This window comes from Dromiciops gliroides, chromosome 3 (genome assembly GCF_019393635.1).
Source record: "Dromiciops gliroides isolate mDroGli1 chromosome 3, mDroGli1.pri, whole genome shotgun sequence".
Classification (NCBI taxonomy): Eukaryota; Metazoa; Chordata; class Mammalia; order Microbiotheria; family Microbiotheriidae; genus Dromiciops; species Dromiciops gliroides.
Window position 1 is genome coordinate 619,133,082 of NC_057863.1, and position 14,065 is coordinate 619,147,146.

A 14,065-nucleotide genomic window follows, 5' to 3' on the forward strand; every position below is an offset into this window, starting at 1 on the left:
TCACTGGCAACAACCTATGAAAAGTCACAGAGAGGGGCAGCTAGGTGGCACAGTGGATAGAGCACCGGCCCTGGAGTCAGGAGGATCTGGGTTCAAATCTGGACTCAGACCTTAACACTAGCTGTGTGACCCTGGGTAAGTCACTTAACCCTGATTGCCTCATAAAACAAAACAAAGTCACAGAGAAAGGGAGGTGGAATGTCACAGGCAAGGAAGTGCACAAAGGTCAGTTTGTTTGTTTTCTAAAATGTATGCATTGTGTCCTAAGCCTAAAAAGTTTGGTTGGGGGCGGGGGCAGCTAGGTGGCAAAGTGGATAAATCACTGGCCCTGGATTCAGGAGGATCTGAGTTCAAATCCGACCTCAGACACTTGACACTTACTAGCTCTGTGACTCTGGGCAAGTCACTTAACTCTCATTGCCCCACCAATGGAGATGAGGGAGAGTGAAGACTAAAAGACACCTTTGAGGTCTTGAACACAGAAATAGACTTGGGAGTTAGGATGCTTGTGGGGAGGATTCTGTTCTGTTTTGGACTTGCTGAGTTAGTGATACCTATGGGAGGACATCCAGTTGGAAATTTCAATAGGTAGTCAGTGATTTAGGATTGGAACTTGGGAAACATACTAGAGTTATAGATCCATCTGGAAGTCAGCTGTGTAGAATCAATAATTTAGTCAACGAGAGCTAATTAGATCTTCAATCCAACACAGAACCTTGGAATCCATCCAGAGGTGGGGGTCAGGACATGGATGATGATGTAGCAAAGAACCTGGGGTCACAGTTCAGTGTCAGCCCATATTCCAAAGTTCCCCATTTCCATTTATGGTAGTTTTCTAGCTTCTGACTCCAAATCCAGTACTCTCAGTGTATAATACATCATTGCTTCTCATCATGGCATAGGGTATTAGAGCGCACATCTGAAACTACCTGGCTTGCCTTTTCTCTTCATGAGCTTCCCAAATTGTTTGGGGAGTTAAAGCCTGAGGCTCTAGCTTCAGATGCAGGGTCCACCATACCTACTACTGGTGTGACCTTGACTACGTCATAACCTCTCTGGGTTTGTTTCTACATCTATTTTTTTTATTATTTTTTTTTTTTAGTGAGGCAATTGGGGTTAAGTGACTTGCCCAGGGTCACACAGCTAGTAAGTATTAAGTGTCTGAGGCCGGATTTGAACTCAGGTACTCCTGACTCCAGGGCTGGTACTCTATCAACTGCGCCACCTAACTGCCCTGTTTCTACATCTATAATATGAAAGGTGTGAAGGTAACCTCTCAAGTCCCTTTCTAAATCTATGATCCTTTGAACCCTAGCATTACACAGAGAGGAGTTCTGGGACAGAATAATTCCAGTGATATCCCCCCCCCCCCGAAATACTTAGACAGAAAATTTTCAGGACGAAAATGGGTTTAATGTTCTCAGCTCTACTCTAAACGTCTTACAATCCCTTAAAAGCCTCAGTGATATTCTAGACCCTCCTTAGAGCCTGTGGCCCAGAACTAATGGGTCCCATTGATATAACTGAAGACCCAAAGTGTTTTGCTACTGTATAAAGTTTGAGATATGCTTCCCTGTAAGAACATTTGATAGTCAACAATTTTAGGGCTGAGAACTAAAACTATACAATTCTTACCACTGTCCCTCAACCAGTTTTATAACAGCTGGCTAGTCAACTGGGTGGAATGGGGAACCAACCTTGACCTGGGACACATCTCAAGGCTTCTAGTAAAATTTGAATGGTTCTGTACAGATTTTGCTCATTTGGTGTGGAAACAAAGGACAGATGCATGGCTACTCCTCTTCTGTATGGAAAGATGATTGAAAGGGGATATGACTAATAAGTCTATAAAGTTAGGACCAGAACGTGGGTTTATTCACCTGATTGCACGTGTGTGTGTGTGTGGGGGGGAGAGGTGTAACTCAAAAATAATGTGATCCATGTCTGGAACAAGTAATAGGCACTACTTGAGAGGTTAGTAAGCACCTAATAATGTCTTATGGGACTTTTTAATTTTTTTTTGGTGAGGCAATTGGGGTTAAGTGCCTTGCCCAGGGTCACACAGCTAGTAAGTGTTAAGTGTCTGAGACCAGATTTGAACTCAGGTCCTCCTGACTCCAGGGCCTGTGCTCTATCCACTGCGCCATCTAGCTGCCCCTCTTATGGGACCTTTTTAAAGGTTGAGATGATTTTACGGATGATAGAGATATAAGCTATAATAAGCTATTAAGGAATTGTATGTTTGGGACATATATATACATGTGTATATGTGTGAGTGTGTGTGTATATGTATACACACATACATATTGGCAGGGGATATCCAGAAAGGAAAGAGAAGAGAATGGAGACTAATCTTGGTTTTGCCACTAATTAGCCATGTGACCTTGAACTCATCATTTCCCCTAAGCCTGAGTTTCCTTGTTTTTAAAAAGCTAGAGCTGGACAAGATAATCTCTAAGGACTGCAATAGGTTCCCACAGGCTCAATTATCATCTCTATGCAGATGGCACCCATCTTTGGGGCTCTTCTGTGATTTGCAAACTTAATAGAGCAATGCTTAAATTCCTCTGACCTAAGAGAAACACATGAATTGCTCCTGTAGCTAGCTGGGCATAAGTCACCTCAACCTGAAGTTGGCTGTGTCCAGCTATAGGTGAAATGCTTATTTCTGGTGGTTTTGTCTGTCTTTAGGAGAAACCAAAGCTTCAATTCTCTGCCCCCCTCCCAAATTTGTTTTCAAGATAAAGTCTCCTTTTCCATATGATTAGGAAAGGAGGATTGGCTAATCCAATGATTACACTCATTAGTAGTAAGGATTGCCCGGTTGGTCCCGGGTCACTGGTTGATGACAGTCAGGTTCTGCAAGGTTCTGGTTGATGACAGTACCCTCTTTTCAAAATTCTCCTACTGTGCTGCTTTTTCTCAGCAATAAGTCCAGTTTCTTTTTATTCCTCCCTCAGCTCAGTAATACATTCTCAGTCAAAATCCAGAGCTGCCAAGTTTAACTCAAGACCTTTCCTTCTGCTTTCTAAAGAAACTCCCCTTTCATTATAACCCTAAATCTTCACCACTCTAGAAGCTTTTACCAATGTTTACTGTGAATTAGAGACAATGCCACGGAAGGGTTAAAAGGATTTAGATATAAACCAGGAAGACAGTGTGTTAGTGGAGAGGGCTGGATTTGGCATAAGAGGATCTGGGTTCAAATTCCAGTTCTCATCTCTTACTTATGCGACCATGGATGGACAGGTCATTGACAAGAACTTCTCTGGCACTGTTTCCTCCTGGGTAAAATGAAGAGGTTGAACCAGTTGACTTAAAATCTGATCCTACAAATGATGTCACTAAAACAGGTTTCTTTGAACATCACAGGATTTGTTGTGGCATAGGACCTTATGAGCCCCTTCATTCTTTCTTTCATGTTGTCTTTATTCTGTTTTTAATCCACTCATTTCTGAAGGGCTCCCTCTTCTCCCCTCCCCATTGAGCCTTTCCTTCCAGCAAAACCCAGCACATCAATCCTCTCAGACAACAGGCAATACTCCATGCCCGTAATTCACACCTTTTCAATAAGAGAGCATCTTGTAGCTTCTAAATTTGGTCATCTTGATACACCATTGTTGGGTTTCATTGGTCTTTCCTCTGGCAGTGATAGTCACTACGCATGTGGTTCCCCTGGTTTGGTTTACTTCCATGTCACATCATACATGCAGTTAGTCCCATGACTCTCTGAGTGACCTGTATTTGTTGATTTCCATCACTGATATTGTTAATTATGCATCATTCACTGTTCATTCCCCAACCAATGGGCACCTACTTTGTTTCCAGTTCTTGGTTCCCACAAAGAGGTGCTATGAACATTTTGTCATTCACAGGAACTTCCTTTCCATCTTCAACCTCCTTAGAGCACAGGCCTAGCAGTAAGATCTCTGGGGCAGAGGGTACGGACCTTTTAGTCACTAATGGAGTAAGGGAAGAAACCACTCTATTATACAGTTGGTTAGGAGTGTTTTGATAGTTTGTGGAATAAAAAATTCAGTATATAAGGTGCTGTGTTCCAACTCTGCTTTTGCAGTACTCCAAGGAGTTTCTCAAAGGCATGTTACATCACAGCAAAATGCCTTTTTACTCCATTAAACCTACAACTACAAATTAAGTGGTGCTTTTAAGAGGGTAAGAAGGAATCAGAAACGAAACCAACTCCAAAGATTGGGCACCACTGGCCTAATGGTAAGGCTGGGTAAGATTGTGAGTCAAGTTGGCCAAATGAATATTAACTTGAAGTTCCTTCACCTTTCTCTACCAGCTTTCATCTGATCTCACAGAAATGCCCAACCTCTGGGAAAATCTTTTTAGGGTTCAGAAACCATCCTGTGGAGATACTGTACCCCTCAATAGTATTATTTCCCTTGTCTACCATCTATTGCACGTGTAATGTTACCCAAAATACACACCATTTTCATCAATCAATAAGCATTTATTAAGCACCTAATTGTGCCAGGCACTCACTGTCACAATCCTTTTACAATAAACTTTTTTTCTTTTTTTACATTTTCCCCATGCTACACAATCTCTCTCAGAACTCAAGACTGTATGCTGTGGTTTCTCCATGCACAGAGAGCAGCTACTTAAAAGGCAAAGGAGCTCACCGAACTATGCCTCAATTGAAAATAAACTAACCAAACAATAGTGTCATGATAAAAGTTTTTATTGTCTTTAAATATCAAATTTTTTACACGTCAATTTTATTTTCCTCAACAAAGCCCTTGTTTTTTCCCTTTCTTTTTCCTTCTTAAAAGAAATCAAGTGTTCTCTGTAACTCCAGGCTGACATGTATTTCAGAATTTGACAAAACAAACCCAAAGCCCAACTCAGCAAAGACAATGTATATGGTCAGCTAGCCCCAAAGGTCAACAGCACAAGGTAATTGACTCTGAGGTTCCTGAGCTTGGCTCCCGTGAGTTCTCCAGGAATTTTTTGACTTCTCAAAACCAAAGCATTATGGGATGAGAGGCTGAGCTATATATAAGCAAGCATGGGTGGATTGCAGATAAGCCCAGTTCTTGTAAAGCACTGATGCTGTTTCAATGATTCGAAAGAAAAGTCCATAATCACCTTTGCTATCCATGCTCAAGTGGAAAATTCAAGGGCGGTTGTGAAAGGGGAAGAGAAAAGGAGGATGAGAAATGCCCAATATGGCAGTCTCTCCTTAAGGTTACCAGCTCCTAGCCCAACCTGTGCACAGACAGAGCTGGAAAGTATTAAAAACATGCAAACAAACGTTTACATAAGATTGTAGCGAAGGGCAAGACCGACCACTGCTTGCTCTTGAATCATTCTGAACACAAATTGTCACCAGAGCACCCTTGGGAACACAGGATGGGAATAACATTTCAAAGGAAGTGGTCAGACGCCAGGTGATGGCTCAAATGGCCTTGAAGAATAGAGCCTTAATTCATGGAAGAGTAAAACAAATAACCAGAGTGGTAACCCCAAAAAAGTAGTCACCTGGAGGTGAGTGAGGGAAGGTCAATGCAGGTGTACCTTTCTTATGCTATAGACAGTCACTGAAAAATATAAAGTCAAATTTTGTAAACAGTCATTTCTCTGCTGGGTGAGAGATTTTTACGTGGAAAAACCCTGATTACCCCTATCTCCCCCCCACCCCTAACCCCTGGCCCTGCATCCCATGATAAAGATCACAGTTCATGCAGCAAAGTTTTCAAGTGTATATTATTATTTGGGGGAAGAGGGGAAGGGATGGCCAGACCTGCAATTGCATTTATGACAGACTCCTGGGATGGGGTGAAACACCCTCAAACCATCCTTTCATTGTGGTAGATCTGCCATCCTCTTAGACACCAGGAGCACTGAGAAACTAAAGTGACTCATCACATGGCTTGTGTGTGACTTGAACCCATTGGGTCTTCTGGCCTACCCTCTATAGCAAACTGCCTCTCCCCAAAATGGTTTTCTAATTCTGCAATGATAGATCTGATGAAGGGTAGTGCATCTCAGGCTACTGGGTTTGTTTGTTTTTTAAAACTAAAAGAGAGGCAGAACTCAATGCTTTTTTTTTTTTTAGTATTTTGAGGTCAATTTCTTTTTTTTTTAGGGTTGGTTTTTCTTTTAAGCCTTGCTATACCCGCCACAACAGCCTTCAGCACACCCACTGGGTTTTCCCTTTCAATTCTCAGATTCAATACCACGGAACCCCGCCTTCAAACCTGCCAAATGCACCCTTCCCACATTCCTGGGTAAATTTAACTGGGATGGGTAAAATGAGGCCACTTCATCTAAACCAGGGTTCTTGGCCTTCCTGTGTCATAGACCCCACTTTAGAAGTCTGGTGAAGGCTAAAGATCCTCTTCTCACCACGTTTGAAATGCCAAAAATAAAACAGACGATTACCAAGGAGAACAATGATATTGAAGTACAGTTAGCACAATATAAATATATTTTAAAAACAAGTTGCACAGACCCCAGCCTAAGTAAGAAACCCTGTTTTAAAGAATCCTTTAGTCAAGTTCTTCCAAAAGAAATTCACTGTGGCTTTCAAGGTCTCCATGTGCTGCCAACTTCCCAGCAAGCCTCATCAGCTGCCTATTACAGTAGTGTACAGCTAATTGTCTGTCAAAGCACGTCCCATTTTGAGCAGCTGGCCTGAACTAATGAATGAACGCCTGACTTATTTGTAAACTCAAGACACTGAAGAACCTGCCAATTTTAACTTCTAAACTGTCCTCAGCTAAGCACCAATTATACACCCACCCATCCCCAACCCATCAGCTGTTGGACCAATGGCTAATAACCAGTCCTGGGAATTTTTGGATTACATGATTCTATCTTAAGTCTGGTTTTCCAGAGTTTAGTGAAGTCTACAGCATCAAATTTCTACCGAACCTCTCCACAAGTTCAAAGTCATACTGCCAACAAGCCAAAGCAGACCTTGTTCCTGAGGCTAAATAGCAGAATTATTACAAGATATCAGGGTTCAGTCCAAAGACTGAATCAATCAGGGGCTAACCTCCCCATCTGCCCCTTCTCTATCCCACCATGGTGATAATGCATTCCTAGAAGGCAACATTCTGGGGAATATGGGAACGTAACTAGAAATGAGCATTGGTTTGTATTTCAGAAATGACGATTCCCCCTTGCAGAAAAAGAGACCCCCCCAACTTTGCTTCTCTACCACAATGTGCTCTGGGTTATTTGTAGAAACAAGGCACCAAAAAGTGAACAAAAACTCCATTAAAACCACTTCCTTCTTTCGTTCGTTCACTGAGCTACCAGCCCAAGTTCCACCTCTATTCTTGCTGCTGACCAGTTAGATGCACAAGTTGGTCCATAAATCATAGCAAGTTCCCACCCTGAATGGTTACTCAGAGTAACTAGTATTTTAGGCTCAGCCCCTCAAGAAAAAGAAAGTCTTTTCAAGAAGTGGCCAGGGTGCTTCATTTACTATGTCTTGCTGCAACTGCAGCTCATCCAAAGACTATCACTCATTCTACCTTCTGGGATTCAGGCTCCCACCCTATCTGCTCAAAAGGAGTAATCGGGCTTCTGGGATAGGCCAACCAAGCGGGGTCACAATAAAACAAGTGTCCTATAATAATAACCAGGAAACAGTGCCACTAAAAATGTAAACGTCTACAGTGAAACCCCCTGTAGATCAGCCTTACAAAAGTGTATGAGGCATTTAGCAGCTCAATTATTTCAGCTTATACTCTCTCTAGGTGGCTTATGAGTAGCAAAGTGAGTTGGACACACTTGCCAAACCCCTGCTATAAATTGCAGCTTGCCCTAGACACGTGGGCCTTCCTTCCCTAAGACTTGCTTCTCTGCGTGGCAGGGCAAAAGCTGGCACATCGCTGATTGGCGGAAGGCAGTCGGTTCATCTCTCTGGTTGAGAATTTGCTCATATTTTGTTTAAATTTTTTTTTAAATCAGGATGTAGAACTGTATTAAAAATTTGCCTCATCCTGTGTATTTATATATTACTTTATATATATAATATATATGGAATTATAAAGACAATCCCATGTATTTTAAATAGATATATGTGTATGTTCATATATGCATGTCTAAGTATATATACGTGTATATCTATTGATTAAAGAAAAAAAGAACACACTATGGCTCACATAGTAGAGGATGGGGGCTAGGAAAGGAAGGCCCCACTGTGGTCACCAGACTTCTTAAAATCAAGGACACAGACCCCTCAAAAGGTCCTCTGACCCTCCCAGACCACAGAGAGCTGGATCTGTATGTGTCACATCACATAAGCTAAGGTTCAAGGAAAAAACAAAGGGCTAGACGAACTGATCAAATATGGCATCACGCAGCCTCAACAAGCAAGGGTCTACAGACAAGCAGAAGAGTTAACTCTCCTGTTGATCTCTATCTCCATCCCTTTCCTAACAGTAGTAACAGCCCAAACACAAAGTCTAGGAGACCTGGAGGTGACTGACCCCTGGTGACCCACATTGGTACAACAAGCAAATGGGCTGAGGGTGGCCCTTCAAGGTGGTTGCCTGGCTAACAGAATGCCAGAAAGCAGCAGAATAATGCAAGTTGTAGAAGGGTTTAGCCAGGAAGAGAGAGGGGCAGGTAGAGCTTCTTTTCAAATCACCAAGAATATTCTATGTTGACAGAACTTGAGGTCAGCTCTGCCTACAAGTTTTGGACCCTGTGAAGGTTGATCATAATCGCTTAAGGGGTCATCATCATCTCTGCCTGCATCAGCACATAGACCTTAGGTCTATATAGTCACACTGACAAATGTTAAACTTGATAGTTCATTCTAGTTACTGTCCTTTCAGAGCTAACTATACTTTAGTGGGTACACAGTAAGAAAAAAAGAATGCGTGTTCACACTGCTGAAGTGAAAATATCCGAAGTGTCTTTAGCAATTCTGGACTGTTTTTAGCTACTACTGAATCAAGACACAAACAGCACATTTTAAGACAAAAACATCGACATATTTTTGTTCACACGCATGGAAGAATAGGAAAGGGGAAAAGGTAAAACACAAAAAGATTAGGAATAATCGTATGTCAAAAACAAAAGTTAAGGATTTTGGCAGATGCCCTTCTGGGCTAGACTTTCATCTGAGTGTTCTTTAGATGAATATCTGTATAACTGCAGGCATATGTGATTTTTAACTAAAATCAGCACAAAAACTTGTGAAAGTCCCTTCCTCCCAGCCCTCAGAATTATCTGTGCCACTGATGACTCCTATCATCACGTGCACCTTTAAGATGTGGAATGTCCCTTGTGCCCCCAAGGAATGATTCTGTGCCAAAGTTAATTTCTGCTATCCTCCAAACAGAAAACAATCTTCAAACCAAAGGCCTGTTGGGAAAAGGGTCTGGTTGCCATTAACCATTTCCCCTTCCCAGAAGCCTCTGCTCAGAAAATAGCCCACGACCACCATTTTTATTCCTTAACCACAAAGCAGAGAGGATTCAACGTATGGTTACTTGATTTTGCACTAATTACAACACAAATGACCTAGTTCCAATTATGGCTCTGGAATGGGATTCATGAAAAGCCTGTAAACAGTTCCATATTGCATCTTAAATCTTTGGTGTGGGGATGGGGATAGGGGTCTATAATCTGAAGTAGTCTCCAATGATTCACTGGTGGCCTGACTTACCCTACTATTCCATGCCCCTCTGGCTAACCATGCCAAAGCAATTCTTTTTGCCACCTGCTCAACGTGTGATTTATAATTCCCCTGGCTAAAACCTCTTTTAAAAAAGAGTGGGGAAGGGGTGTGGGAATGAAACCCCCAAATTAAAATGACAAATGCTCCTGAGAAAATGAATTCTCCACCTACTATATTCAATGGACTTGGGTTTGGACGAAAGCAGGTCTTTAAAAATATACACACGAAGCCAAGAGACTTCAGAGTTTGCAAACAGGATTCAAGGCCTCCATTTTCAATTACAATCAAAGATCCTGATTTGTCATGTTCACAAATCTTAAAACAGTCAATTCCCTCTTCCAGGAGTAGAAGGACTAGGATGAGAACTCCCAACGGGAGTGCACAGTGGGGCCCATGGGACAATGCAATCCCAGGGGCTGGTCTTCAACACAAAGGCCACAAGAAAGGTATTCTCCACACTCTATACCCTGCTCTGACTCCACGCTTCCAAAATGAAGATGGCAAACTTTAGTTGGGAGGCTTCCAGAGGAAAAAGATGGAAAATTTAGATTTACCGAGGCCACTCACAGAGTCAGAAATGGACACTTCCCACTGGCATTTTGATGAAGATGACAGCTGCGAGTTATCTGCCCTCTCCAGAGATAAATTGGTGCCATGGTTATTGCATCATGCCTCAATTCACACAGAGATCAGTAATTATGGAGTAACATCTCCTAGCAGAGCATGAGCTCAGAGGGCAAGTAGAGCACAGGCATTCAGGATTAAGGTTGTTCAGTCATCGATCTAGCAAACCCAACCTCTGGGGACCCCTGGGGTCTCAGCTACTGCAGCTCCTCCCACTTTACAGATCAGCATGCTCAATGCAGATAGAATTTCAGGGCTCTTGGGTTTTTCCTTAATTAATTAAAAAAAAAAAAAGAGGTGGGGTAGCACCATGTTCCACTTGAAAATGAAACTCCACTCCATCAAGTACTGTTTGCAATCTGCACAGCAGCTCATCATGTATGAATTAGGAAGTTCTGATCCACTTTTTCCCACCCATAAATATGTCGGGCCCCAGCGCTACAGTGCTCTAGCAGGACGTATAGTAGTAGTAGTTCCTTCATTTCCCTGGAGCATCAGTGGATGACAACACCTAGAGTGCTGGATAAAACCGTCGGGGGAAAGCAGTTTTCGCTACAGTTTGTACCTCGACATTCTGCCTCAATACACTCTCCACTTTACCTTCATCCAAATGTGGAATACACACAACCCTGAAAGTCAGCCAATCTGCTTTGGGTTGGACAGGTGGTGGGATTTCTACCAGTGTCTGCTAAAATGGTACACTTGATATAAACCCATCAGTTTTATTCCAGAACGCATCATTTATGTGAATAAGAAGCTCATGTGCACACACTGCCAATACACTAAAAAGGCCCACATTTTAAACAAGTGTAATAGACAACTTCATTAGACATGAGATCATAAATTACTTTGGCCGAAAATAAAAATCTTAAAAAAAAATCTGGCTCAACATTCTGCTTGCAGGCTTTTACGTACATCATAGGCATATACATCCGGAGAGCGATACTTATTTGTTGAAGAAATGGGGACTTAACCCAGTCCACCTTTTCCATGGTTTTATGTCGGAACAGTGATATTCTTTGCCAGCAAAATGAGAAGAGCGAGGTCGACATTTCCACCGACGCGCTGCAAAGCCCCAAGAGCTTCTCGTGTAGTAAAACCCGCACGAAGGATCCGGTCCACGTCTGCGGCAGGGAAAAGGTGGCTTGTGAGAGTGAGGGGTTTGACACCGGGGGACTGACCAGTTGCCAAGTCTGCTAAGGGGCCTCGTGGCTTCAGGACAGACAACACTTTCCCTGATGTCAGGCGTTCCTGTCAGTGGGTTCTGAGTGTCCTGAGAGAGCACTGGTATGAAGTCAGATGGCAAGGCCTCAGTTTGTAGAGAAGTCTGAAGGATGGTACCTGCCTCACCTGCCAAAGTGTCTGTGTGATACTTCTGCACCATAGCGAGGTGAGCTGACCCAATGTTCCGGAGCTTGTCCCTGGGAAAGAGAGCCTTTCCCCTCTCGACTCCGGTGACTCCTGGACATCCTCTGGGGCAGCTGCCTGGCCTTCATCGAGACTTCTGCTGATCCCATTCTCTCCTCCAGCACCTGGGGACACCCTCGTTAACTGCTCAGCCTTCACTGGGACAGATTTCACCCGGCAGGAGGAGCCCTGAGGGTCCTGCTCCCCCAATATCCCTGGAGGACCCTGACTTTGAGGCAGCTGCTCAGATCTCTCCCTACTGTCAGTTGGGTCTTCAGATGCTGCTTCCTTGTGACAGATTACTTCTTCAGATACAAGACTTCCTGGAGATTCTTGACAACTAATGACCAAAAGTTGGTGAAGTTCCTTCAAAGCAGCCGTTACAGATAAACCAGATTCCTCTGCAGGAGCTGCAGGGCTCATGGAGACCTGTCCACTACCAGACAGATTTAATGAAGAACAGTTCTCCCTTAATAAATAGGGCATTTCACAATCTGTTTCTGACATTTCAACGTTACTTTCTGGGGGCTGCAAATCACCATTTGACACAGGATTACTCACAATTACAGAAGAGGAGTTACACTTTGATGCCTCAGGCTCCAGCCAAGGATGATCTAAAGTGAGGTCCGAAAGACCAGGATTCTCAATGCCGGCGTTGTGACCAACTTGCCAAGCTATGGACAACAACCAGAGACTGCTCAGCCACATCTACTTCCATGATTGTTTCAGTGAACGAAGCTGCCAGATGAGGCTGACGACGGATGTAGGTGTCTTCTGGCCGTGGAAGGCCCTAGCTGCCGTTGCTCCGATCCGTGATCTTCAGTTGTAAATCAACAGGTCTCTGCTGCGCGAGAAGAAGGCCAAGCCCAGTCTTCCTGGGGACTTGTGGGCCATCCTCCTCACTGGGCGGTCCACTCACTGGCTGTGGGGGGCTGTTGGAGGCCAGTTCCCTGATTGGGTTCTTGATAAGGTGAACACGAGCCTTTCCTTCCCAGAAAGGTTGTGGATTGGGCTCCTGGGTGGGCTAAGAGAGACAAATCATCTTTTTGTTCTATATCGAGATGCGCTATTGATGCTATTGGTGCTTTCCTCTGCAGATTTCTTCAGATTATCTGTCATGATTGTTTCTTTTGATGTATTCCAGAGAGTAGTAGCTGACCTCAGACAGCCGGCGGGATGTTCTTCCATGGTGCTGTCCGATGAGGCCTGGGTGGGAAGGGCCGGGGAAGGAAGAGGACATTCTCTCTTGGCCGAGGTTACCTGGGATTCCGCTTTCGGATCCGTGATCTCTCGTAAGTTGGGCTTGTAGGAAGCAGATGGAAGCAGGAGCAGAGACAGAGCGATCAAGACTTACGGGGTGACTGATCTCAGAGCTGAGTCCTAATGAATGGGCTGCACTGTCAGATCCACCACAGATTGGTAATGGTGATGTTCCCAGTGAGGTAGTTTCTTTATCACTTTTCTCTACATGGGAAAAAAGGGGAGAGGAAGGAAGAGCTTATTAGAAGATGTGAAGGAACGTATACCAACCTCAAAGTGTAAATGTGTGCTTCCTAAAATGCATTCAGTTTGATCTAATAGGACGTATTCAAGTTCTCATGAAAAATGTCCAAACGCTGACCAATGCCCAGTATGAGGGGACGTGCTCAGCTCTGTAGCCACTGGGTGCTCAGATGTCAAGATGAGGGTATCATGGATTGGGCAGAAAAGGCAATGACTGGGGCAGCTAGGTGGTGTAGTATATAAGCACTGGCCTTGGATTCAGGAGGACCTTAGTTCAAATCCAGCCTCAGACACTTGACACTTACTAGCTGCCTTGTGACCCTGGGCAAGTCACTTAACTCATTCATTGCCCTGAAAGAAAAAAAAAAAAAAAGGCAATGACTCCTTGTGGGGGCCTTCAGAGGGGCACATCTGGCACAATGGACCAGGGCAGAGCTGGAGCCGGGAAACCCCAATTAAAATTCCAAATTCCAACACCATCACTAGCTGTAGGACCTTGGGCCAATCCCTTCATCTCCCTCAGTCTCAGTGACCTTATCCTCAAAATGGGAATAATAACAACATCCATTGCCTAGGGTTGTTGGGAGGATCAGATGAGATAATCTACGCAAATAGCCTGGTCAAGCTCTACATAAATGGAAACTATCATTAACTATCTTATTAATTCTGGTCTCCAAGATATACCAGGGCAGGAAGGAGTCAGTTTTAGAGGAAATGTAAAAATGAGGTCTACAGATAAAATCCTATTTCTACAAAATAATACAACTTTAAAGGGATCTCAGGCAATTACTTCATAAATGAATATGCAAAAGATATGGGAGGCATCAAGCCAAGGTGGCCAGATGAATCTGCCTGGAGGTT

General features: G+C 43.5%; 2 protein-coding genes across 2 annotated transcripts in view; both read right to left on the reverse strand.

The window, feature by feature from the left end:
• Positions 1-6,144: 6,144 nt before the first annotated feature.
• Positions 6,145-12,414, reverse strand: RSC1A1 (regulator of solute carriers 1). The gene is given in 3 exon segments (XM_043991886.1): positions 6,145-11,483; positions 11,485-11,666; positions 11,669-12,414. Coding segments are annotated over 3 exon segments (1,116 nt in total). The 5' UTR covers positions 12,410-12,414; the 3' UTR covers positions 6,145-11,290.
• A 311-nt stretch (positions 12,415-12,725) lies between these two features.
• Positions 12,726-14,065, reverse strand: part of DDI2 (DNA damage inducible 1 homolog 2) — a 30,473-nt gene continuing 29,133 nt past the window's right edge. Inside the window, 2 exon segments of the mRNA XM_043991885.1 lie at positions 12,726-13,012; positions 13,014-13,165. Coding sequence (XP_043847820.1) covers positions 12,740-13,012; positions 13,014-13,165 — 425 coding nt within the window. The 3' untranslated portion in view covers positions 12,726-12,739.